This window comes from Coregonus lavaretus (genome assembly GCF_964263955.1).
Source record: "Coregonus lavaretus genome assembly, chromosome: 6".
NCBI classification, from domain to species: Eukaryota; Metazoa; Chordata; class Actinopteri; order Salmoniformes; family Salmonidae; genus Coregonus; species Coregonus lavaretus.
The window spans coordinates 11,247,715-11,275,256 of NC_139993.1; the positions used below are offsets into that span (position 1 = coordinate 11,247,715).

Here is a 27,542-nt window from a genome sequence, read left to right on the forward strand (position 1 = left end):
GTTTTTAATGACAGTATGTCTAGAGGACATAGTAAAGATTGTATAGAGAAATGTAATCATTGGTGCCATTTTGCCATCTAAACCAGTTATTAAAATGATACAATGCAGGTGATCACTCTCTAAGACACACACACACACACACTCAGAGAGAGAGAGAGAGAGAAGTGTGTGGTACACTTGTGTGGTTGTCTGGTTAAACCAGTGTTATTTTCTAAAAATTATTTAGGAAGTTTCCCAGACCAGGTTTGACAGGTCCCCCCTCCTAACCTAGCAGTCCAGAGGACACCTGAAGCGCCCCCACATCTGACAAAGAGCCCCTTCCTAAAATAATTTAGCTTCAATTGGCTTCAATATTGAATGTGTGATGTGTGCATTGGAGGCGGCTCTCGGGGGTGTTGCTTTATGTCTACTGTAACTTAGGGAAACACTGGAGTTAGAAAAATTGATATTTATCTTTTAGACATTTGTAATTTCTCAACTTTTTACAGTTTTTGGTAGTTCTGTTCTCATCGATCCCTTTTATTTTTTGCATAGGTGAAAGGAAGAGTTGGAGCATAATACCTCGTCAGAATCATGGGACAAACTGGGACATCATCTTTCCTCTTCATCACTCTTCAACTCACAGTGTTGTTGGCAGTTTTTTCATCTGAAATTAAATTTGTTACAGCAGGGAATTCAGACCCAAGCCTCGGAACAAACTCTTCCATTGGCAACCAAACTAACAAGAAATGTGATTCAGTGGGGACTGAATGCCAAGTGGGTGTCATTCTGCCCATATGGTTACCAGAGAACCCATCCTTTGGTGATAAACTGGCAAGAGCCACAGTTTACTTTGTGGCCTTGTTTTACATGTTCCTGGGGGTCTCTATCATTGCGGATCGCTTCATGGCATCCATCGAGGTAATTACATCACAAGAGAAGGAGATCACCATCAAGAAACCAAATGGCGAAAAAGTGACAACCACTGTGCGTATATGGAACGAGACAGTGTCCAACCTGACCCTTATGGCCCTGGGTTCCTCCGCCCCGGAAATCCTACTGTCCGTCGTTGAGGTGTGCGGTCACAACTTTAACGCAGGTGATCTGGGCCCGAACACCATTGTTGGCAGTGCTGCCTTCAACATGTTCGTTATCATTGGATTCTGCGTTTCTGTCATTCCCGATGGAGAGCACCGGAAAGTCAAACATTTGAGGGTATTCTTTGTTACCGCCACCTGGAGTATATTTGCGTACACCTGGCTTTATCTAATCTTGGCTGTTATCTCTCCCGGCATCGTACAGGTGTGGGAGGGCCTTGTCACACTGTTCTTCTTCCCCTTGTGTGTGGGGATGGCTTACGTCGCAGATCGCAGACTTCTTGTCTATAAGTACATGTACAAGCGCTACCGCGCAGGGAAGCGAAGAGGGGTGATCATTGAGACGGAAGGGGAGGCGCAATTTCCTTCAAAGATGGACATTGAAATGGATGGGAAAATGCTAAACTCAGAGGGCTTCATGGACGGAGCGATGGGTTTCGATGAGAAGGACCTGGATGAGGAGGAGGCCAGGAGGGAAATGACCCGGATCCTGAAGGAACTTAAGCAGAAGCATCCAGAGAAGGAGACGGAGCAGCTGATAGAACTGGCCAACTACCAGGTATTGACACAGCAGCAAAAGAGTCGCGCCTTCTACCGATGCCAGGCTACCAGGATCATGACGGGAGCAGGGAACGTTCTGAAGAAGCATGCAGCAGACCAAGCCAGGAAAGCTGTTGGTGCATACGAGATCCGCTCTGAAGTTTCGGAGAATGACTTTTCGTCAAAGATCTTCTTTGACCCCGGTACATACCAGTGCTTGGAGAACTGCGGTACAGTGGCCTTGAATGTAGTACGCCTTGGTGGGGACTTGACTAACACTGTTTCAGTGGAATACCGTACCGAAGATGGCACAGCCAATGCTGGCTCGGACTACCAGTTTACTGAGGGCGTTGTGGTGTTCAAACCTGGTGAGACTGAGAAGGAGATCCGGATAGACATCATTGATGATGACATCTTTGAGGAGGATGAGCATTTTCTGGTCCACCTTAGCAACGTGAAGGTCATATCGGAGGGCACTGGCTACGGACAACCAAGGGCTAATCACGTGGACACTTTGGCGGGCCTTGGCCTACCCTGCTCAGCCACCGTGACTATCTTTGACGATGACCATGCCGGGATCTTCACTTTCGAAGAACCGGTAATGACCGTGAGCGAGAGTATTGGCATGATGGAAGTGAAGGTTCTTCGTACCTCAGGAGCGCGGGGACTAGTGGTCGTACCCTACAAGACCATGGAGGGTACAGCAAAAGGAGGGGGAGAAGACTTTGAAGATACGCACGGAGCGCTGGAGTTCCAGAACGATGAGATCTTGTAAGTTACATACTTGCTTTTAACGTTGTCATGTTTGTATTGTTGTCATGTAAATGAGGTGTAGCCTACAGCACATTGAAGTTCAATTTGGACAACTGTTATGTCTTAGTTATGTCAATGTCCCTGTTTCTAGTTTGTCCCACAGAAGCGACTTTCTGTCTCAAAAGGAAAAGAGCTTTATTGTTATCGCCTAGCACTAAGAGACTTCCCACTGGGCACAGACGTCAGTTCAACGTAATTTTTTTATTTACACTTGGTTTAGCTGTCAACTAATGTGAATTCAATGTGAAATCAACAAAAAATACCATAATGTCATTGGATTTGGGTTAAAAGTTGGGTGAAAAAAGACGAAATTCCCATATGTTGATGACTTTTTGCAAATCCAATCAGTTTTCCTAATTGATTCAACGTCATCACTTTTTTGTTGTTTATGACGTGGAAACAACGTTGATTCAACCAGTTTTTGCCCAGTGGGTTGTACTTGTATGGCCCGTTAACCTCATCATTAGATTCCATTAATTTCAATGTGCTGTCCATTCCTATTATTGTTTTAATCTATTATCTTAGGTTACATTTTCTCAGGGGATTTAAGTGTCTCTGGGGTTCAAGAAGGAATCCTGTCTTCATCCTTTCTGCTTCACTGTCTTGTGTACTTTTTCTCTCATCTTTGCCCTCACTGCCCCTCTTGTTTTATCCATTCATGTGAGCATCCAATTGACTGCCTGACTAGCCCCTGTCTACAACTCTACCAATTAGTGTTTTGCATACCATATGTAGATATACTGTGGACTGTGAGAGTATTGCAGAACTGGCTTGAATGATTTAATTTCAGTTAAATGTTTTTTTCTGAAATTTCTCCTCCACTTTCGCTCAACACCAGTTGAATCTTTTATGACTTGCAGTGCTTCAGCATAGAACATACTGTACAATTGAGAGTATTCAAGTGTACCAAATAACGTGGTGTATCTCACTGAAGATGGGACTTGATGACTCACTGGGCTGGACAAAAGAGAGAAAACACATCAAGAAATGATCATTGTGATGCTTAATGATAATGAGACATTAGCATGTGGCATGAATAGATTAGGTATGGAATATGTTGAAGCCAAGAGGCAGAAGCTGTTCTTTGGCTGATCATTTTGTGTATGCGATGTAAAAACACTGGAATACCTTCCTGATAAAGATAAAAAAAATATCAATATAACAGGTGTATCAAAATATGTAATGGACTCTAATCAGTTATCGGCAAAAAGTTACTATTTATGAAGATCTCCCAAAAATTACTAAACTAATTTTAGTACGTTATAGGTTCCAGAGAGCTACGAGTAGAGAAAGGAGTTATGAACATGAGACTGTAGGACTCCTATTTGTTCACTCCACATGTAGTTTACATACTAGCTAAAATAATTTGGATCTTGAATTGGTAAGTCTGCAGTATATCCTGTTTATTTAAACTCAAAACAAACTCCTCATTCATAAGACATTGCATGTAAGCTAAGCAGTTGTAATATTGAAGTGTGAAAATGCAGCTGCTATCGATACAGATTTTCCATATCAGTGTGTCCATCATTTATAGGAAACTACCAGTGAGTAAGGCCTTGTTACCTTTTTCAATGGGGAATCCAGCAACACTTTTCTCACTCCCCTCTTCGAACTGGAACTCCCCTAAATGATATACTGGTATAGTCAGGTATACATACCTAAAATAGCAGTTGGGCCAGACATTTTCCATGGATTGTGGGGTGGGGGATATAATGACAACAAATGTATTCCATAGAGGATAAACATTGCCAGTTTGAGGACAGCACCAACATGTTGAAATGGAAAAGGCCCTGTGCTTGTTTTAAGTTTTAAGACGTCCACACATTTATACAGAGGCAAACGGATTGCTTTGAAGTGAGCAATGTAAATCGGCTCAGCAAGCTTTGCATAGAGAAGCAGTACCATATATAGACAAGGCACCAGCCTCTGTTGGGAAGTCAGTTCTTAAGTTTTCATTTGGAAAATGTATTAGTGTTGGCATTGACACATTTGAGAGGATGCAGTTGCAAGTTATTTCCAAACCTATTTTAAGATTTACATTTTAGCAGACGCTCTTATCCAGAGCGACTTACAGGAGCAATTAGGGTTAAGTGCCTTGCTCAAGGGCACATCGACAGATGTTTCACCTAGTCGGCTCGGGGATTAGAACCAGCGACCTTTCGGTTACTGGCACAATGCTCTTAACCACTAAGCTACCTGCTGCCCCGGCATTGCAATGTAAACATTTATTTATGTTTCTGCACATATCATTTACTTATGCTACAGACAGAATATGATTGATGGTAATTCCACTTGTCACTGAAGCAAGAGACCTGGTTACTCTCAACCCTGCTGTATCCTGTATCCAGATAAGGGGGGTTGAATAGTCACAGACGATCTAGTCGTATCGTTACAAGAAGCTACACGGTCAGGGCCATGTTCTTTTGTTTTGCTGGTAGGAACAAGTGTTAGTGGTTGTGATGATATTGGGAGACATTAATGTGTAATAAGGGCTTAGCTCCTGACTGAGCCAGTATAGGTTTTTAAGAATTAGCACCAGGTACTCCGTCAAGGACCTTTCAGCCATCTTTGAAATATCAAACTAACAATGTTCTACAAAGTACCCATTTCAGTTACATTTCTACTGGATATTTTCTCCAAAAATGGGGTTTGGTCCACTGTACTTAACTATACTGAACAATAACTGTGCTGTAAATGTAAAAACTACATCATTTTACATCACAATTTATAATAGCCAGAATGTGTCCTTTGTGTCCTACTGTCCTTATCAGACAAGATCATATCTGCTGCCCTCAACCGTAGAGAATGATGGTTCAACCATGCCTTTTTTTTTATTTTGACAAGACCCTCCCTCTGGTACTGTAGATATTATTAACTTTCCTGCCTACATGTAGTGAAATTAATGGCTTTGCTTTGACTACACACATTGACAAGCATGAAACTTGACAGAGGGTTACTTTGGGCTTTAGGAGGAGGTACTATTTCAAACAACGAATTAAATCGTTTTTTTGCCTATGCTAATTTTTCCCTCTCGTCTCTGGCCTGCTCTCGCATGAGGACAGACCTCGTGCTCCTCTATCCTTATAAGCTCAGCAGACCACTGTCATGATCCAGGGTTAGCGTAGCTGACCGTGCGGCCCAGTGGCGGCTCTGGCCTGTGGATCACATGGCTGGGGGAGTGACGCCTTCCCTTGGGCTGCATGACAGCGGGGCTGTCACCACCGCTTCATCAGACGAGCAACAGACAGAGGCAAGAGACCAAGGCACTTTGGACCATAGAGGAGCAAGAAGACCAAGGGTTCAAATCGTGATTGAAATCTTTCAAATTACTTCAAGCTATGCTTGATTGAGCTTGCCTGGTGCAGGCTCAAGCAAATGCCTAAAGTGTTTGAATGATATCAAATACTATGTGAACCCAGGCCTGGGAGGAAGAGGGAGGAGGACACACAAAAACTCCCCAACTCCACTGACTCAACCTCTGTCTATATACGCCTCATGATTTCCCTTGCAGCCTTTGGATGTTTTTGAGGGGGTTGGTCAGTGCAGTGCGTATGTCCCAATTTTTGGGGAGCTAAACGCTTCAGGGGTGATGGACATATTTGTGTATTTTTTTCCTACAGACGAAGGAGGCCCCCTGTTGCCTGAAACGTTTGTCAGGCTTTCTCGACATGGCTGAAACAATGTTTGTCAGGCCTCTAATTGGCTGAGACACAGAGACTGGGAGCAGATGATGGCAGACGTGTTACACTCTAAAAAGAAAAGGTTCTTCAAATTGAAACTGTGGGAGAAGCCCTTTTAATGGATCCTCGAAGAACCTTTCAGGGTTAATTTTTTAACCGTTATTATTATTATTATTATTAATAATATGTATAACAACAATAACACAATATTTTAGTTCTCAGTGTTTATTATAATTGTAGTGGCAAAGCAGAATAAAAAAATCTAAATATGAGGTAAACTCCCAGCAAAGCCCCAAGTCCAATGGGTATATCATCTGGCGTGTTGATGTTAATGTGTTGATGTTCTCCGTATCCATAGCCAGAAAGATTTTGCAGTGCACGGTGAATGGTTTTCATACACATACTTTGTCCATGATGTAGAGGCCTATGGGATATTCATTGACAAGGTAATGATGGAGGATGGTAAATGTGATCTGTATAACATACCAATACCAATTGACATACCTTTGTATGCCTCCATGTCTGTATACTTGCAGACAGTCATCTGCACCCAATACAGCTAGCCTTCAACATATTGTTATAGCCTACATATTCTTACCTCTTTGTTGACTTTCGGAGGGGTTACTCAGCTGGAGTTGGGATACGCAATTTTTTTATTTTACCATTATTTTACCAGGTAAAAAAACACATTTCCAATTCACACATGCTTATTACATGTGTGAAATAGGACAAATAAGCACCCACCAAATTATTATTAGTATTATTTAATAAGCCTCCCTCACTTTATGAGCTGTCTTCTTACTTACCGCAGTCTTCACGTTCACAAAAACTGCGAATGATTTCAAGACCACTGGCATAATGCTCTTATAGCAGGGCCAGAAATAGAACATTAATGTGAGGGGGAAAAACTAATTATATTCATGGTAGGGAAGGCAACGTATTGGTCTGCCTGCTCCTTAGGCACCAAAAGAAAATTACTCTTGACAGAGTCCAATGAGAGACAGACTATAGCCTACTTTCTGCATGGAAGTATGATGGACTACTGTATGTGGTTGGAAGGTTATAATTGAGTAGGTCACAAAGGAGTTGGTTAATAGAGTTTTTACATTGGGGAGTTTTCCTCCTCCGTTATAGTGACTGATAGAGTGGAGTCGCTGAGTCGGTCATTGTACAGTATTCTCCTCTAGTTAATCACAGATACTGCCAGTCCAGTTGGAGGGCTTGAATTAAAAGGCTAATATTATGTGTATGGGGACTGCCTCTGTGTTATCAAGTCTTGCTCTCAGTCTCCTTTTGTGTGGCTGGGTCTGAAGAATAGAGGGTAATGCCTGTTACTGGTTGGTGTTAAGTCTTTCCCTGTTAGAATTCTCCATAACAGGGTCTGATAACCCGGGAAGGCCCAAATACACTGAAAGCAGAGCCAGGTAAAAGCAGGGTTCCTAGTCTTTGGAGATGTTCCTCTGTCACCTCTTGGTGTGTCCCATCAGTTAAAGTCAGAAATGCATGGATGTGTACGAAAGCATCAGACCTTTAACTATTCAAAATGGCTTATTTTTTTGTACCACGCTGAGCCGGGTGCATCCCAGTAGTTTTCCAGTATGTAACTTCACCCAGTAGTTTTCCACATATTATGCTGACTGGACAACCTTTTCTATTTGATTTTGTCTCGTTGAGCATGACTGTTCATGTTCTTATAATAGTACTCATTTGGGTCTGGTCAACTCGGTAGCTTTGCTAAGCTATTCTTTAGCACTCAATGTGTCTTTCCTCTGCTTTACTCAATTAGAATAATTTCTTTAGCTCTTTCCACTCACACCTCCTGTCATCTCGTATACGGGTTGAAAATGGCAGATGATGTCATTGATAAGTACCCTAATTGGAACGCAGTGCCTGTAGAGTAACATGCTATACATGACGTCAGAGCTCAGGTTCTCCGCTTCACTGCGCTGTATGGGTTTTGACTGACAGCCGTTATAAACTTGAGCACCGCGCGCGACAAGAAGATGCCCCCCATCCCTCCCGCTAATTGGGCTACTTTTGCACATTTGTTGTTGTCTGAGTGAGGGAAATGCTGTAAAACGAGAGGAGTCGATGTCTTCTGAAAGATGTTGTGTATTATAATAAATGCCGCTTTGATGTCATACAAGCAAACCACACACTCATGAGTCCAAAAGTACTTCACATTTCCATATTAGAAAACACATGTCATTTACAGTATCAACGTTTATGATCGCTATGTTTGATCCAAAGTTACAAGATGACATGCGTTATACCCTGGGTTGTCCTGAACAAAATGAGTTTATGTTTGTCGTTTTGTGAAGAAAATTTGCCCCATTTCACGCACTTGAATGCACTCATGACTCCATTCTATGCACATCAAAATGACAATCTGCCTTTTGAAAGCCTAACACTGTAAGATCTTATAGTTGGCAATAGAATAAGCTTTCAAATTATGCCCTCCTGACCCAGATTGCAATTTATAATGGAAAGTTTTTGGATTGTGTAAACAGCAACAGCAATTATGTGATGGTGGGGACGCAGGGCTGTGTTCCAAACAAAAAACTATAAGTGTGCTTGCTTCAGTTCCTCAATGGTAAAGCTAGGAAAGCTAAAAAAAAAAGCACCTTATAGTTGAAGGCTCTTTCCTTGAGTCATAAAAGTGCATTGAAATTACATAGGAACTGTGCACAGTTTGGAGAGGTGTGTGGCCACATGGAGACACCAGTTAGACCTCTCACTCAAACCCTTGGAATCGTTTTTTCTTATCTTGTACCAATCTAACATTTCAGTGAATATTCTTACTATGTTACTGAATGTGTCCAGAGTATTTTCAGATTTTGTTATTGACAAATGCTGTGAATAGTACAGTAAATGTAAAACGCACATAAAATCAACAGTGTAGTGTTTGGATTCAGTCTTGTGTCCTCACCTTTGGTCTGATTATTTCCCCATAATCTCCAGTGTTCTCTTTCAGTTGCTACCATTGTCATGCATATGCTTTTGTTAGAAACATTTACATTTGGCCCTATCCAAATAGGCCCATTTCCGCGAGTGTAAGGGGTTAAACCATTCATTTTAATTCAACTCTGGTCACAGTAAAGCCTACTCTGAACTTGAGTCTTTCGCAAATGGGACATTAAAGTATAACTATCTGGGGCTGTCTTTCACTGAAAATACAATTGTCAAGGAAGGTAACTGACGTTGACAAGGTCACTGGTGATGACATGCAGTGGCAGTGTGACTGTTGACACTGCCTATTTTGTGGGAGGGATGCCTTTGAGTGGGATTATGGAAGTGCTGAGGACTGGGGAGATGCTGGCTCACAGCTAGTGGTTGGCCCTGAGTCAAACAGCATCGGCTGATTTGACTCAGTTGGAGGGCTGCCTCATAGAGATCGGATTGACACAGGGCTAAGAAGCCAGAGGAACATTCTCTCTCCTCTCCTTGTCCCCATGTTCTCTCTCTCTCACTCTTTTTTTCTCTCTCCCACTCTCTCTGTTGTTCGCTTCTCCTCTCCCCTTTATGTCCTCTCTGCCCCCCCTCTCTTTCTTTCTCTCTCTCTCTCTCTCTCTCTCTCTCTCTCTCTCTCTTTCTCTTTCTCTTTCTCTTTCTCTTTCTCTTTCTCTTTCTCTTTCTCTTTCTCTTTCTCTTTCTCTTTCTCTTTCTCTTTCTCTTTCTCTTTCTCTCTCTCTCTCTCTCTCTCTCTCTCTCTCTCTCTCTCTCTCTCTCTCTCCCTCTCTTACTGTCATTGCCATTCAGTCGCTCGTCATGACTCATCCACTGTCTGTCAATCTCTCTCTCTCTGTGTCTCTCAGTTAAACTGCTTGTACACTTGGCTTCTGTAAAAGTTACATCCAGAGCTTGCCTTTGACAAAGCTGTGAGGAAGCCGGCACATGTAATCCTGCTCAGAGCCAACACAGTAGAAATATCCCCTCCTTTAACAAACCGACTGCTAAGCAGAGTTATTGGCCTCCAACTTTTATTTTGTTGCACAGCCTTGAAAAAGGGGATTTTATCTCTTCAAAAGCCAACTGAAATGTGGAGACAGTCCAATCCCCAGTTTCCCATGCTTGTGGGAGTAACAATGGCTCGCTAGGGGAGTCTCTCTGTTGACTTTTGCAGATTAGAGCCACTGAATAGGTTTAGTAACCCACCCGTTTTTACCAGGTGGCCATCTGAATTTGTCAAAAGAGTATTAGTTTGCAGCCTGTAGGAGCAATCCAAAAATAGATAACTATTTTCTTTCGCTCTTTTGATCAGGAAACCTGCTACAGTATTATGTTGTAATAGGCCATCAATCCAAACAAGGAACTTCTTAATCTTTCTTTAAAAACTATTATTTGTTGGTTGGGGGCTCGGGTATGAGCAATGAAAGACTATCAAACATACATCATCTGCTGCCTGTCTTGTCTTTTTATTTAATCCAGGGGTGTCAAACATACGGCCCGCGAGAGGGTCCAATCTGGCCCGCGGGCAATGTTCCCTCAAAAAAAAGTAGTCACTGAGAGCAAATTTCAGGTTTGCTGAACGCAAACTTGAACGTTGTGAAAATTCTGTGCAACTTCCAGCGTGCGTTTACTGTGAACACTGAGGCTGTACCCGTTTTAAGTTACAGTTTCAGACAGTGGTCAAGTAGGATACTGTGGCTATTTGATCATAATGTAGGCCTATCAAAAACAATGGATAAAATGCATTCATAACATTTTTACATGGAAATAGCTGTTCCATCATTCAGCCTACAGTAGCAGCCAATGTGTGGTGTTCAATGTAGGCCTACATGCCATGAATTTTGAAAAAAACATGCAAGACTTGACATTAACCTGTTTATCCACTTGTCCTTCAGACAAGGACGTGACTGCAAATGTTGTTGTGTTGTTTGATTCAAGAAACCACTTTACAAAATAAAATGCATTATTGTTCCCATACCATTATTACAGAGAATCAGACAAATTGTGCTACCCTCTGCCTATTGGCTACTTAGCTTATTCCAGCCTGTCTCAAAATACAACACTGCCCCTTTCACACAAAAACAAAAGCTCTTTACCGGACTCGCTTTTCAAAGATGTCTAGAAATGTACATGTTTTGTGCTGTTGTAGGAAGCAATCACTCCCCCATTGCTGACTACAAATTATCTATACTGGGCTAGTAACTCACTAACTAGCAAAGGATATGAACAAATGTGCACACGTGACTACATGCAGCTCTCGCTTTGATCTCAAAACAAATGCATGACCGCTCATGCTGTAAACACAGTCCAGTTCAAAGTGAATGGCACAGATCCATATATGGCAAAGGTCTATTTGCATATAGGCCTACTGCAGCTCTGATTGTTTTTGCCGCACTGGTCTGTGTAGAGTACGGCTGAGTCATGCACGTCAATGCAATAGAATCCTGCTCTGATGCGTTCTGCCTACAACAAAATATCTTGCGTAGTTAGTTTTGCATAATAACAAGTATTGCGTAGTTTGTTTTGTTTTGGAGGATGGGGGATCATTTCCCGCTGTTGGTTTGAAAATTGAGGGGGGGGGGGGGCAAACTCAATATACTTTCAAATGACTAAAACCAAATCGAAACTGTGTGGAAATGATAATTGACCTATATTCATACAGTTTCTCGACTGTCCAAGTCGCTAATAATCACTAGACAGTCAGGAAGCAGTGAAAATTCCCAAAACGATGGAATTCTGACAGCAAGGAAACATAACCTATTTTCAGTGCAGCCCTCCGGACCTTGTTGAAGATCGAATGCGGCCCCTAGGGCAAAATGAGTTTGACACCCATGGTTTATTCCATGACACCCAGGGCTGCCTCAGAAGGTGAATAGGAGGTGTCACAAGAGGAAGTGACTGACTCCCTGTTATGTCACCCAAGGGCCCAGCAGGACTCTTGCTATTTCCTTTCACCAGCAACTCCTTCACCTCTGTGACACTAAGAGGCAGTTCATCAATAATTCATGTTAATCTTAGTCAATCACATTAACATCAGCTTAATGACGCTATAAAAAGGTCCCCTGTCACTTAGTAGTTGACTTTGAGTAATGGGCAATTCCAGCGTGATGGAAGTGACATTTCCACGCAAAATCACAAATAAAATGTCTCACAGAATGGACAAACAAAACATTAATTAAACTGTTTGCATGCTCAGGTTGACTATCCCACATAATTGCCCTAATTCTAATCAGTTTGGAGGTTCCAATTAGTTTGAAATAGTTTGTGGTTTGTCAAGCCCTCTCTAGCCTCCACCTAATGAGGTTTTGAAAAAGTTATCAAAGTATTATATTGTTACTGACAATTCACCCATACTGTATTCACACTGTGTAACATTAGCTTCCAGTCGACACGTAGCCTCATACCTCCAATATGCCTATGAGAATATACCCACAAAACACTGTGGAACCCACTTATACCAGGCTGGTCTCATAGACTAGACGTAACATAGTTGACATAAATCCAAGACGCTCAAATTAGTATATTTTATGTTTGGTATGGTTACATAAGACAGATGTTTACTTACTAGGGTGGTTGGTCGGGTTGGATGGTAGTCCTGTGTAGCTCAGTTGGTAGAGCATGGTGCTTGCAACACCAGGGTTGTGGGTTCAATTCCAATGGGGGACCAGTATGAAAATGTATGCACTCACTACTGTAAGTATCTCTGGATAAGAGCGTCTGCTAAATGACTGATGGGTTGGGATTACACGTGAATGTCTAGCAACCCAAAGGTTGTGAGTTTGAATCTCATCATGGACAATTTTAACTGCTTACTACTTTTAGTTAACCCTTCTCCTACCCTTAACCCTTTAAACTAACTCCTAAACTTAACCCTAACCTTAACCCTAACCCTAACCCCTAGCCTAGCTAACATTAGCCAGCTAGCTAACGTTAGCCACCTAGCCACCTACGTTTAGCAAATTTGTAACATATAATACAAATTTTAATTCTTAACATTTCATACGAAATGGGTGATGAACATCCACAAATTAATACTTACCATACGAAAAATAACATATCATACTAAATAGGAGTGTTTCAGGATTACGTACAGAATAATACGAAATGCTCTAAACCCAGGTTGACTACATAGCATGTGTTTATTTTCTATGGCAATTTTCCCTTCCAAAAAGTTATGACATTTCCAATTACTACAATGCAGCACTGTTTTATCAAGGGACAGTGTAATTCAACTCCAATAAATGACCCTGTTTATTGCGCAGTCTCTGAATATGTGTAAGCAATTGAAATCACACCAATGTTGACATTTGTGTTTATGCTAATGCTATTAGGACTCGCAATCAGTGTGTAGCCTACCTTTAATGGAGGAAATACATGTCAGACCATGGAAATGTTCTGTTATTAGATGCAGTTATCTGCCAGATTGAAATGGTCCATCTTGTCAGGGGCAAAATGTGGCAAACACAGCAGCCTTGAAGTACCATTCATCAACCATCCACAAGGTAACATTTTGAATATTCAAGGTGTGTCGCATGGATTTGCTGTTAATCTTCTTAGGGCAAAAATGTTTATACAAATCGTGGAGTTTGTGAATAGTTCATCCCTAAAATTATCACAATCTGTTGTGATTATTTCCTGTTATTACAGAAGCTAGTTTCTGCATTATTCAACAGTAGCAATCAGACAATTGATAACTTATAAATTGCCAATGTCATCTCCTGTTTAGGTCCAAGCCAAGTAGAAATGCTCTTCTTTCAAAGCAGCCTACATCATTTTTGTCATTACTTGTATATTTTGTCCAAGAAGATTAGTAGTGTGGTGTATGAAGACATTTTCAGACATGTTTGGCTAGCTGTTAGAGCTAGCCAAGTCTCTCACCTCCCTCTCACCTTACCCCTGGTCTGGTCTGGTCCCAGATCTGTTTGTGGTGTCTTGCCAACTCCTATTGTCATTGTCATGAGCTGGATATACAGCACAAACAGATCTGGGACCAGGCAATAATTTCCCCCTGGTTTAGTTTACAAACAATATGCAGGAGTGCGTCTTCAACCCAAGGTTGCTCTGTTTTTGTCTCAGAGAGTTGTATTAGTCTCCATATTTGGGTAGCATCACTGTTGAGAGGATCCTGGTCATTCTCAAACATGGGCCTGAGCCACAGTATAAGACTATAAAATAGACTGATAGACTCTCTAGGCCTTTTCACAGTACTGAGCCAAGCCAAGCTCAACTTACATTTGACCTGTTGTTGAGATGAAAATGCAATAATATATATTGGAGGGAAAAAAGGTCCACCATGCCTGTCTGTACATAGGGCCTGTGGCCTATAAGAACACTAACAGTACAGAACCTGTACATTTTTCAAGGCCTCTTCCTTATTGGACAATCAATACAGCACTGCATAGTCACACTCTTGAAAATATTTCAGTCTTGTTGTGAATTGTTGTGTCCCTCATTTGTCTCAAATTATTTTAATTCAGAACCTAAATGTAGGGTTTTGATGAGGTGATATATGGGGGTGTTTTCATCTTTCCAGTACATTGTTTATGATTTATTGTTTCCCCCCACTGGAATCGCTTGATGTCACCCTACAACCCATCTTCCTATTTAGTTTTTGTGCTGTCGCATTTGTGTCGTTTGACGATGCATGGCTCGTCGTTCTTCTTCCCTCATGTCCGCACTCTCCATTTGCTTTTTTCTATCTGCAACCTTGTTCTTTCTCTCTCTTTCTCTCTCTCTCTCTCTGTTTCAGCAAAACTATACAGATCAATATAATCGATGACGAGGAGTATGAGAAAAACAAGAACTTCTTCCTTGAGATGGGAGAGCCTCAGCTGCTGGAGATGAGTGAGAGGAAAGGTGGGGCGTTCCCTTCCCAGGCTTTGGTCCCAACCCTGTACCCCTTAACCCCGCCCCCATTCCATTCGCCGTGTATGACGTCCCCTACTGGATCAATCCAGTATTACTTTGTGCTCGCTCAGACCTACTGTATTGGGTGTACATGGATAGAGGTCACATTTCCATCCTCCATGGAGCATTTTCCCAATCCTGGTCCAAGAGGACCACTGTAATAGGCAGGTTTTCCTTCTCTCTGGATTCTCGATGAGTTATTTTTGGTATTTTTTTCATTGTTACCTTTCAACCATATTTGGTCAGGTGTATATTTCTTGATTATGAATCCCAAGATTGATTGGAGCCGAAACCAGCATACACATTGGTCCTCCAGGACCAGCATTGATCCTAAAACTATTTTAGTCAGACCTAGACTACAGAGCACTTGTTCTGAGTAGTACATTTTTTAATCTGTGACCTTTTATTGACCTCAGCACCTAGACAAAACAATATCAATGTTATGAGAGGTAAATGCCAGGACATAACAATATCAAATGCACAGACATAACAATATTGATATTATGATTAAGTTAGAGATGAAGATCAATGAAGACAGTTGAGGTGAAAAGCTTTAATCTTTAAACTCAAACTGAGATCATAGAGGCTTCCAAACAAGAGTTCCAACTGTCCCTCCATGTATGCACCATGAGGTGGTACGAGTGTGCAACAGAGCTCGACTTCCCCCCTACCCCCGAACCCCGACAAACTGTTCCATCTGTACGTCCATGGATGGCCCAGTGGATAGGTGGATATCGAAACCAGTCCAAATCCTTTTTGGTGTGTGTGTGTGTTTGTTTGTGAAACTTGCACAATCTTCCCTCCCCTTTCCCCCTTCCCCCACCTCCCGCCCTCGTCCTTCACCTTTCCCTTTTTGTTTTGTGCCTTGTCTTGTGTCCTCTTGCAGGAAGACCATAGCGGTTAGAATACTTGACCACGACGAATATGAAAGACAGGCCAGATTCTACATAGAGCTGCAGGAGCCCCATTGGAAAAGGCGATTGACAGGTGTGAGAGTAACTGAACAGAGTAGAAGATGGGCTCAAGCCTCTGACCTCCTCCTTCTCTTCTTCCTCCCACTCCTTCTTACTGCCAACTTTCCTGTTCTTTTTCTCACCCTCTTCTGCTCCCTCTCGTATTTTCTCTGCTGTCGCAAGGCTACCCGCTCCTCTGGTGTCTTGTATATCTACTGCCCCTGGTCAACACCGCTGTTCAATGGGGCGGGCTGAACAGGATTTGAGCAGAGTCAGTGAAGTTTAGTTCTGTCCTGTTAAGGAGTCCCATCCTATGAGGCGAACAGACCGATAATAGTTTTTGGTTGATAAACAAAGGTGGAACGTTGAGTGGTAATGGTTGTATGCTCAAGAAGGTGCTGTAGAAATGTTTACCTCCACATTTTCTAGCCCTTGAGCTCTTGTGGTCTTCAGCCAAGCAAATGGTCTGAGTTTACCCCTTTCTAACCATCCTTCTTGGTACTAACTGTGTTCCACTGTTTCTGTTTGGGGTGTTGCTTGGATCACACACTCACAGTACTCAAGGACATTATGAGTTTCGCAGTATGCCTGTTGGACTTTGATTAACTCCTTACTGTAGGACTTTGGAAGAAATGACATTAAATATATTTTTATTATTACATACAATATTAACATATATATACGGTACCAATAAATATACTGAATCACCACTCTCAATGTACGGTAATTACTTTTTAACATATCATTGTGTTAATGAGAAAATGGTGTGTAGTGGTGGTTAATTTAACAGGCACATTTTGCCATCACAGAGAAGTGATTGCAGAACATGTTTATTGTGCTGACATTTTATTTTATTTTTTATGTAGACCTCCAAACTAAGCTATGCCAGCACCTAGGGGACTGTTTCCCAAAACCCTCGTAACGTTACATTTTCGAACATTAGGGACAGTGCATCGTTAAAACGCTCTTATGAGACTTTAGTTCCATCTCAGGAAACTGGGCCCAAAACAGTACACTGCAGGTTAATATTAGTACATCATTTTGACAAAAATGTTGTTTGACTTATTCAGTGTGCGTTTAGGCATCAGTTGTCATTGTTTAAACTTTCATCCAGGAGAAACATTTAGCATGTAACAAATACCACAATGAAACCCACACTAATACCTTATTTTTATTTCTGAATATGTTATATCTTTAAATACACACAGATACTGTGAATTAAAATTGTGCCCAATATACCTCTGAGATTTGATTGGCATTTCATGTGTAACATTTCGAGTCCTACAAGCCTGATTTGAAATTCAAAACATTGCTAGACACGTCTAGTCTGTAGTGAACAACAACCTAACCACGAAATCTAGCCGTCATATATTATAACTAACCTGCCTGATAACTTTTTGCCACTGGCTTGTGTATATTCATTCCTCTGTTTCCCTTGTTACTTGTTTCCATTTCTCTTGTTTCTCATCTCTCGTTTCTCGCTGCTCAACTGTCTCTTGTCTCATCTGTTTCCATCCTATCAGCTGTGTTGCTTCAAGAAGTTGGTAAGCAGTCTACTTTTTCTCATTAGTCTGCTCTGGTGTGCTGTCACACTCTCTGTTTCCCTCGCTTCTGAAGTCACGTATTACTTCAAATGTCAATCATTGTCTGTTACTGTTGTAGTGAAGTGTCAAACATGCATACACTGGCAGTCACTGTGCATGGTAACCTTCTACGGAAGGGTTTATTAATTTCCTAAATTATGTTCTCAGTAGCAAGAAAACATGTGTAATTGTTCTTATTAAAGAGTGATTTAGAGTGAGGTGGAAGTAGGCCTATACAGTATTTTTATTACTAGAGTTTAATTATTATTTGCTGATCAAAATGTGTCATTAATCAATGATACTATTAAGATACATCATATAAATGAATATCCACTCACAACCAAAAGGCATGTTTTGATTTATTTTCTTTATTTTCTATGGTTTTAGGTGGATTCGTGAAGACAGGTATGGTATATTGCTATTGCAAAAAAAAGTAAATTATTTGGATTCAATGTATATATTGATTGATTAATTGATTAATTAATGGGTCATTTTTTATTAATTTTAATAGACAAAAGGCTTTATGGTAAGAGAGGATTCAGATTCAGTGTTGTAATTGATTGCTTTAAATCGTTGAAATTTAAAGCAAGTCAAATTCAAGTAACATATATGTGTCACCTTTGTGAGAATCGTGCATTCTCCTACCCACTACTAATGGCACAAGCCTTTCAGGCTATTCATTCACTGTTTAGTCTATCTTTGTAACTATATATATTTAGACATTCATAACAAACCAATATAATAGATTGATTATATTGAGAAAGCTTTGATAGACTTTAGTTGATTTGAGCATGGCATATTTTCAAATCAAATATACTCCAAAGACAGCACTGTGTACACTTGAATGGATATATTTTGTGCACTACTGTAGTACTACTATAGTATTTTTTATGGTGAATACTAGAAATGTAGTTTGTTTGGTTTGCACCTTGGTTTGTGGCACTTCCAGGCATTCAACATGTAGGCCTATCCTATCACTGAATGAGTCAAACTTCACTACGTGCGAAGGAGTGTGAAAGATGACGAATTACCTCACTGTGTGTGTGTGACCTCACTGTGTGTTCGTGTAGGCGTGTACCAGTGGAGGCTTCTGAGGGGCTCATGATAATGGCTGGAATGGAGTCAACTGAGTTGAATTAACCACATGGAAACCTGGTCTTTGATGTGTTTGATACTATTCCATTGACCCATTCCAGCCATAATGAGCTGTCCTCCCCTCAGCAGCCTCCACTGGCGTGTACGTGTCGAGACAAGTGTAATTTGCATGCCACCGGTGATCATTGAATGACTCAAGCCTAGACTGACCTCCAAACAGACGGCTTTTGCCCTCTGTCCACTTTGGCTCATATAGGACCACGCCCGTGATCAGACACTCACTGGTATCACTGAGCGCACTCTGTGGTCCTTTAACGGTGGGTCGTGGTCCGTTAATGGTCGGGTCACACTATTCATCAGGGTTCAATCAAGTCTCTTGGGAATGCAATTTCCACCATCACTTTGTACTTACTCAACTGTATACAGTAGGCTAATTAATATAACAATGTAATGAAACGGAACTACCTAAATTCTGGTTCAAATAATTGTATGTCCCCAGGAACTTGTGTTGAATTACCCCTATTTTACAGGAAATAGACATTCATAAAGCTTACACACTCTACACACTTTTATCATGGTAATTCAGTTATTACAAATAATTCATAAATTGTTTATGAATTGTGTAAGGTGTGACCAGTTGTATAGCCATATCACCTAACATGCCTGGCAATTGCTGTATGTGCTATATCAGTGGTCACTCCGGTCCTAGAGAGCTACTGGGTGTGCAGGCATTTGTTCCAACGCAACACTAACACACTTGATAGCACTTAGGCTACACACTTCATTCAGCTCTTCAGTCTGGGCCATGATTAGCTGAATCATGTGTGTTAGTGTTGGGCAGGAACAAAACTCTGCACATTCAGTAGCTCTTCAGGAGGAGCGTCTGCCACCCAAATGCTATATAAAAAACGATCTATTTAATCAAACACAGTCACTGGTTTTCCCTGGATAACTTTAAAAACATGATTCCTCTAGAGCTGCAATATTAACAAAGCAAATGTACTCAAATTCATGTACTCAACAAAGTCATGTTTACAGTGGGACCAAAGAATCTCAACAGCTTTTCAATTGAAACATGCGGTCCTCCACCATAATATTGTGACATTTATTGGATAGTGTTTTTAACTTATCCAGAAACCTTGGGACACAGGTTTTTTTGATCGAATGGGGTCTCTTTGTGCAATGAACTTTGAACTGTGAACTTGTCCCTCAGGCAGGGACGTCTACCGGAAAGTGCAGGGTAGGGATAACCCTGTCCCCACCACCATTATCAGCATTGCAGGTATACATCCTCCCTTCGTTCTCCCCATCCTCCCCTCACTTCTCTATCGTCTCACTCTCTATCCTCCCTCTCTCTCTTGCCATCCGTGCGCCACTGTGTGACTCATGAGTTCTCTGTCACGGCTGTCTCAATACTGCCTCCGGCTGGACATCTCTGCGAAATAACAGTCTGCTTTTTCATTTCCAGTGTCACTCTTTCTGAATGAACTCCCTTTCTCTATCAGCTCAGTATGTCTCGGTTTCTGCTTCGGTGACTAGCGCTGGGCCAGTCAAATGGCTAGATTGTCACTGCAAAGCTAATAGTCAGTATCAAACAGCTATTGCACATTTGCCTCTTTCACACACCTTTGTGGCGTCTCCTGCTATCTATGTCCATAGGTCCTTTATGTAGCCTGTATATGCACACTGTTCTTAGTCCTCACTTTTTCGTCACTCAATTAGCATAAACAGAGCACAAGAAGGTACACTTGCAACAGAAACCTGGACTCAAGTGACATTTTCACACTTATGAGCCTTGCTAAACTGATCCAAGCTGAACTGTTATGCTCTGGCCAGGTTATGCATTCACCACAGTAGCTGGAACTATGCCAGAAAGGATTATGTGAAAATAAAATATCCAAGGCAGCATAGTACGGCACGGCTTAGCACAATATTTTGAAAAGTGTAAAGGTTTTCAAGAGCAGGTGTTGAGCAGTCAACAGCAACCTTGACCACTCACGGACACACATGAATGGCCTCTTATGGGTATCGTCCTTGTCATGGCCACTAACCACCCAAATGTGTTCTCTCTCCCTTTCGCTTTCTTTCTCCCTCTCTCGCTATCTTTCTCCCCCTCTCTCCCTCAGAGGAAGGGGACGAGGAGGCTCTCTCCAAGAAGGAGGAGGAGGAACGTCGCATCGCTGAGATGGGCCAGCCCACCTTGGGGGAGCACGTCAAACTGGAAGTGGTCATCGAGGAGTCGTATGAGTTCAAGGTACGAGACAGCACTTCCGCTTTGGTCTGTTTCTGAAGCGCACTATTTTACAAGATTAATGACTACATTTTGGTTTCTTAGAAATACGTTTCCTGGTTACTAAAATGTTCCCCTGATTTTAGTTTTTGTGACACAAAAATCAATGTATAGTGTAGAGAATCATTGCAATATCTAAAAGGCTGTGAAATATATTTTGAATAACACCAAATATTGTATTTTCAGCTGTTTGAAGCTGACGTACAAAACAGAAAATAAAAATAAGCAAAAACAAAACTTACAGAGGGGAAGCACAGCATACCGCACAAAGAACAGATCTACCGCTTACCAGACTTGCTTTCAATGAGAATGACAGATCATTAACTCTAATTTCTATCTGAAATCTGCCAGGTCGCGCACAAACCTGCAAATTGTACCTTTAATAATAGTAAATCACAGCTTTGATAGGACCGTAAAACACCTAGTGGACCATAAAACCACTCACTCCACCACTTGGAAAGGGAGTAAGACAACCAGCTGCACTTGAGATTGTATCTCCCATTACTTCAGTCGTACCTCCAATGTCTTAAGTGGTATCTCCCATGTATTAAGTCGGCCCAGCTGGAGTCCTTTCAATGTTTAATTGCATCCAAACGCCAACTGTCACTGACATGGCCATCTGTCAATCCAAAAGTTCCATATTCCACGTGAAAGAGACAGTGATTAGGATGACCATTTCTTTGCAGTTTGGGATAGTTTTAAGGGTAGAAGTCAGGGTATGTTTTGAAGTTGATATAGGAGTTGAGATATGGTTTGGTTCACAGTCTGGCCTGATAAATCAAACTGGTTTGTCTTTATTGCATTGTATAGACCCTTTTACATCATGTGCACTGCCAAGGTGTATTCATTGGGCATGTACAGTTGAAGTCGGAAGTTTACATACACCTTAGCCAAATACATTTAAACTCAGTTTTTCACAATTCCTGACATTTAATCCTAGTAAAAATTCCCTGTCTTAGGTCAGTTAGGATCACCACTTTATTTTAAGAATGTGAAATGTCAGAATAATAGTAGAGAGAATGATTTATTTCAGCTTTTATTTCTTTCATCACATTCCCAGTTGGTCAGAAGTTTACATACACTCAATTAGTATTTGGTAGCATTGCCTTTAAATTGTTTAACTTGGGTCAAACGTTTCGGGTAGCCTTCCACAAGCTTCCCACAATAAGTTGGGTGAATTTTGGCCCATTCCTTCTGACAGAGCTGGTGTAACTGAGTCAGGTTTGTAGGCCTCCTTGCTCGCACACGCTTTTTCAGTTCTGCCCACAAACTTTCTATAGGATTGAGGTCAGGGCTTTGTGATGTCCTTAAGCCATTTTGCCACAACATTGGAAGTATGCTTGGGGTCATTGTCCATTTGGAAGACCCATTTGCAACCAAGCTTTAACTTCCTGACTGACGTCTTGAGATGTTGCTTCAATATATCCACATAATTTTGCTTCCTCATGATGCCATCTATTTTGTGAAGCACACCAGTCCCTCCTGCAGCAAAGCACCCCCACAGCATGATGCCTTCACCCCCGTCCTTCACGGTTGGGATGGTGTTCTTCGGCTTGCAAGAGTACCCCCTTTTTCCTCCAAACATAACGATGGTCATTATGGCCAAAAAGTTATATTTTTGTTTCATCAGACCAGAGGACATTTCTCCAAAAAGTACGATCTTTGTCCCCATGTGCAGTTGCAAACCGTTGTCTGGCTTTTTTATGGCGGTTTTGGAGCAGTGGCTTCTTCCTTGCTGAGCGGCCTTTCAGGTTATGTCGATATAGGACTCGTTTTACTGTGGATATAGATACTTTTGTACCTGTTTCCTCCAGCATCTTCACAAGGTCCTTTGCTGTTGTTCTGGGATTTATTTGCACTTTTCGCACCAAAGTACGTTCATCTCTAGGAGACAGAACGTGTCTCCTTCCTGAGCGGTATGACGGCTGCGTGGTCCCATGGTGTTTATACTTGCGTACTATTGTTTGTACAGATGAACGTGGTACCTTCAGGTGTTTGGAAATTGCTCCCAAGGATGAACCAGACTTGTGGAGGTCTACAATTCTTTTTCTGAGGTCTTGACTGATTTCTTTTGATTTTCCCATGATGTCAAGCAAAGAGGCACTGAGTTTGAAGGTAGGCCTTGAAATACATCCACAGGTACACCTCCAATTGACTCAAATTATGTCAATTAGCCTATCAGAAGCTTCTAAAGCCATGACATCATTTTCTGGAATTTTCCAAGCTGTTTAAAGGAACAGTCAACTTAGTGTATGTACGCTTCTGGCCCACTGGAATTGTGATACAGTGAATTATAAGTGAAATAATCTGTCTGTAAACAATTGTTGGAAAAATGACTTGTGTCATGCACAGAGTAAATGTCCTAACCGACTTGCCAAAATTATAGTTTGTTAACAAGAAATGTGTGGAGTGGTAAAAAAAGAGTTTTAATGACTCCAACCTAAGTGTATGTACACTTCCGACTTCAACTGTATGTGTGTTTGTGGAATGCTAAATAACCAGGATTGAGGAATATTAGACTGAAATCTTCTCTTCTGGTGCCCCACAGAACACAGTGGATAAGCTGATTAAGAAGACCAACCTGGCTCTATTGATTGGAACCAATAGCTGGAGGCAGCAGTTTATGGAAGCTATCACAGTCAGCTCTGGTAAGCCGATCAATCAATCAATAATTTCATTGGCAGACTATAGAGCTTTTTAAAAATGTGTTTGTAACAATGTGCCTAACCACCAACCCAGGCCTAAACCTCAAAAGAGCAAGCCACAACTAGAGTGGCAGGGGAAAACTCCCTAGGTCTAGGAAGTGTAGTAGGAAGAACCCTTCAGGGTAGCATCTTAAACATAACACCATGTCTATGTCCCAAAGGGCATCCTACTCCCTTTATAGTGCACTACTTTTGACCAGGGCCTATAGGGCTCTGTTGAAAAGTAGTACACTATAGTGAATAGGGTACCATTTGGGACGCAGCCTATATTCTGATTCTTGGACAACAATATGGTATGATGTATTCAGAGCCATATCAAATCTCATCCAAATTAGAAAATATTATGTTATTTTCCTTTCAAATCACATTTGTCGTAATTGGCTACACAATCACCCTAGTCACAAAGACATCTGCCCAAATCTTAATTGGAACGCTTTTTGTAATTAGCGGGAACAGTGAATTTCCAGTAGCGGCGCCCTCCGAAGCACATTCCAGACACAATGCACTGTTGATATATCAACGGAGGAGCGTCGACGCACAACAAACTCATCAAGCAACACACACACACAACCACACAATCTCACACACACAATCACACACACACACATCTCACACACGCACGCACGAACACACGCAAACAGACACACACACACAAACACACTGAGGGCCTGAGTGGAGCTGACAAAGCTTGTTAGCCATGGGAGTGCACTCCAGAGGAGATTCCTCCAGGGCTAGTAATGAGATCACTAAAAAGTCCATGTAATGAATTAGTCTGCTCGTTGAGTTCTAAACTACGTGTGTGTTTGGCCATGTGGCCGTGTGGCCGTGTGTTTGTGGCCGTGTCCAGAATCAGGCTTGCCTACTACTTACTTAAACTGCATACTGTGTGCTAGTACCACATACTGTTTAGAAAAAAAACAATTCAGTAAGCAACAAATATCAGCATACTAGGCTCATCCTACTGAGAATGCATCATCTAATGAGCAATTACGTTTATTCCCGTCATTCGTTCATTTTGGTAAAGCGCGTCCCCTCAGCTGATTATCAGCTGTTGTCAGACACGTGGCTCTCGAAAGACGATTCTCTTCCTCAAAAGTGTACAGTGAATTATACTAGCTGAAAAGCTGAAATTAGTATGACATCCTGCCATTTAAAGCATACAAACATTTTGAAATTTCACATATTATAAAATATTTTATAAATCAATTCCTGCTATTTAGAATGAAAGTATGGGTATTCAGACATGACCATTGTGTGTGTGTGTGTGTGTGTGTGTGTGTGTGTGTGTGTGTGTGTGTGTGTGTGTGTGTGTGTGTGTGTGTGTGTGTGTGTGTGCTTGTGAGTTCTGAACTGTGCTAATATCCAGGCAGACCCTTTCCACTAGGATAGGCACAGAGTCTTTGCTGCACATGGGCTATGGTTGATCCCTAACCTGTATGGTTACCATAACACAAATTAGATTGGAAACAAAACAGGACAGAACATGGTCAAGCTGGATCTGTTGAACCTCTATGGCCTCCTGTCCACTCAATTGCACACATGAGCACACACACGCACCCACTCATGCGTAGAAACAAACATTGAAACAAGTACTGAAATGCAGGCCTATGTCTTGAGACATACTTATGGACACGACATGTATTGTATTATCAAAAACACACACAAGTACAGATACACACACACAAAAACGTGACCATTCCCTGCTCCCATGCAGAGAAATGCATTCAGATGGATTTTGAACATCAGCTATTTTAAGCAACGCTGTCAGTCACCCTAATAAACTCCCATGGCTTCAATGAGCAGAGATGTGGCTTACTGTCCTGACTTGATGTGTTAAGAGGCTTCATTATTTGTGTAATGTGGAAAAGGGAGTGGAGAGAGTGGGGCTAACTGCTAACAGTACTAGGAAAGCCTAAATGTCTGTCTGTTTTCATTTAGAATGGACTAGTGGTGGCTAGCTTCTCCTGGTCCACTCACAGTTTAAGACTTATTTACATTGCCCAGAATGTTAACATTGTAGCAGAGGTTTTAACCATGTTAAACTTTTAAATTGAACCTTTGACTATGAAGTTGGGGTTACAACACATCTTCCCTCCCCTCAAAATGTCTCAGGCGATGATGACGAGGACGAGTGCGGCGAGGAGAAGCTGCCCTCCTGCTTTGATTACGTCATGCACTTCCTCACCGTCTTCTGGAAGCTCCTGTTCGCCTTTGTGCCGCCCACCGACTACTGGAACGGCTGGGCCTGCTTCGTGGTCTCCATCAGCATGATTGGCCTGCTCACCGCCTTCATCGGAGACCTGGCCTCCCACTTTGGCTGTACTGTGGGCCTCAAGGACTCCGTGACCGCCGTGGTGTTTGTGGCGCTTGGAACGTCTGTGCCAGGTGCGTTCCATACATGCTGCAATACACACAGAAACGTATACACAACCACACAGACATATTCACAAACAGTGGGTTTTATTAGGACTCTGTCACCAATCTGGTGTTTGCGGCATTGGGATACCAGGTTAGTAACATACACCATCTAACTCTTTACTCTCATGACAGGGTTTATCACAATTAGGCATTGTCACTCCTAAAAGCAGTGATTTGTATGAAATGTTCTTGAATAGTACACTATGTCATAGCTCTTGTCATGCATGGACATCTAATTTTGGATCCGTGTCACCCTACCACCATTCACAATTCTGATTTTTTTTTTTCTCTCTCTCTCTCTCTCTCTCTCTCTCTCTCTCTCTCTCTCTCTCTCTCGATCTCTCTCTCTCTCACAGACACGTTTGCCAGCAAGGTAGCTGCAATCCAGGACCAGTACGCTGACGCCTCCATCGGCAATGTAACGGGCAGCAATGCCGTCAATGTCTTCTTGGGCATCGGCGTGGCCTGGTCCATCGCCGCTATCTACCACAATTCCAAGGGCAACGACTTCCGGGTGGACCCTGGCACCCTGGCCTTCTCCGTCACCCTATTCACCATCTTCGCCTTTGTCGCCGTGGCCGTGCTCATGTACCGCCGCCGACCCGAGATTGGGGGTGAGCTGGGTGGGCCCCGGGGCCCCAAAATCGCGACCACCTGTCTCTTCTTCAGCCTGTGGCTCATGTACATCGTCTTCTCCTCCCTGGAAGCTTATTGCCATATCAAGGGCTTCTAACTTCTCTAAAAAGTATCTGAAAGCAAGATTCAAAGACAAATATTTAAAAGATATTTGAAAGCTTTAGCTTCTAGAGTCTTCAAAAGCATCTGAAAGGTCTTCGAAAGCTTCTTAGTCTTTGAAAGCTTCTGTAAGGTCTTATAAAGCTATTCAACAGTATTTGAAAACTTCTAAAATATATTTGAAAGCTTTTTAGTCTTTGAAAGCTTCTAAAATATATTTTCATGCTTCTAAAAAATAACCACTTTATTGCTTTCATCTAAGACCTCTGAACTATGTACAATTCCATCCAAGGTTTTGGAGGCATTGACTACTACGTCCCTTTATCCTAAATCTAAGATCCATGACACTGCATACCCTTCTGTCTCATCCAATGCTTAAGCCATTTACTACCACATCCACTACTATAACTAAGGCCTCTGAACCAACACCAGCAGGATGATGGCCCAAAAAAATTCAGACGTGAAAAACTGAGGCATTATGTGTTTTTTTAAACTATTCATTTAGTGTTTGTCCGCTAGCTCCTTCAATCCTGTTGTTGCAGCTTTATTTTAAATGGAAGCTCTCTGGTGACTTTCATTGGATCAAGACTCCTAAGGCTGTGTATCCTAAATGTAATTTCAGATTAAGCAAAAAACGTGTGCTTGTTCGGTTATACAGAACTTCAAAGCTGGGCCTAAAAGTGCTGCTGGCTGGCGTGCACAATTTCTGTTCAGTGCCAAAAAAAAATAACTTGACAAATAACTCATAATATTCCTATAACATAGAAATGTGAGTGGTTGTTTAAATGCAAAGGGCAT

The 27,542-nt window shown here is 41.8% G+C and overlaps 1 protein-coding gene across 7 annotated transcripts; it reads left to right on the forward strand.

Moving 5' to 3' along the window:
* Positions 1–573: 573 nt before the first annotated feature.
* LOC311130881 (sodium/calcium exchanger 1-like) lies at positions 574–26,742 on the forward strand (the record flags this gene model as incomplete). 7 transcript variants are annotated; one of them, XM_084163687.1, is made up of 10 exons in its annotated part: positions 574–2,387; positions 14,808–14,914; positions 17,442–17,462; positions 17,889–17,906; positions 18,013–18,027; positions 19,810–19,878; positions 20,723–20,850; positions 23,435–23,534; positions 25,704–25,976; positions 26,366–26,742. In XM_084163687.1, the coding sequence occupies 10 exons, from the start codon at positions 574–576 to the stop codon at positions 26,740–26,742; spliced, it is 2,922 nt and encodes a 973-aa protein (XP_084019813.1). The 7 variants fall into 7 exon arrangements, with proteins under 7 accessions (XP_084019813.1, XP_084019814.1, XP_084019816.1 ...); XM_084163688.1 differs by lacking the exon at positions 18,013–18,027; XM_084163689.1 differs by lacking the exons at positions 14,808–14,914; positions 17,442–17,462 and adding an exon at positions 15,852–15,973 and having other exon boundaries at positions 754–2,387.
* Positions 26,743–27,542: the final 800 nt, after the last annotated feature.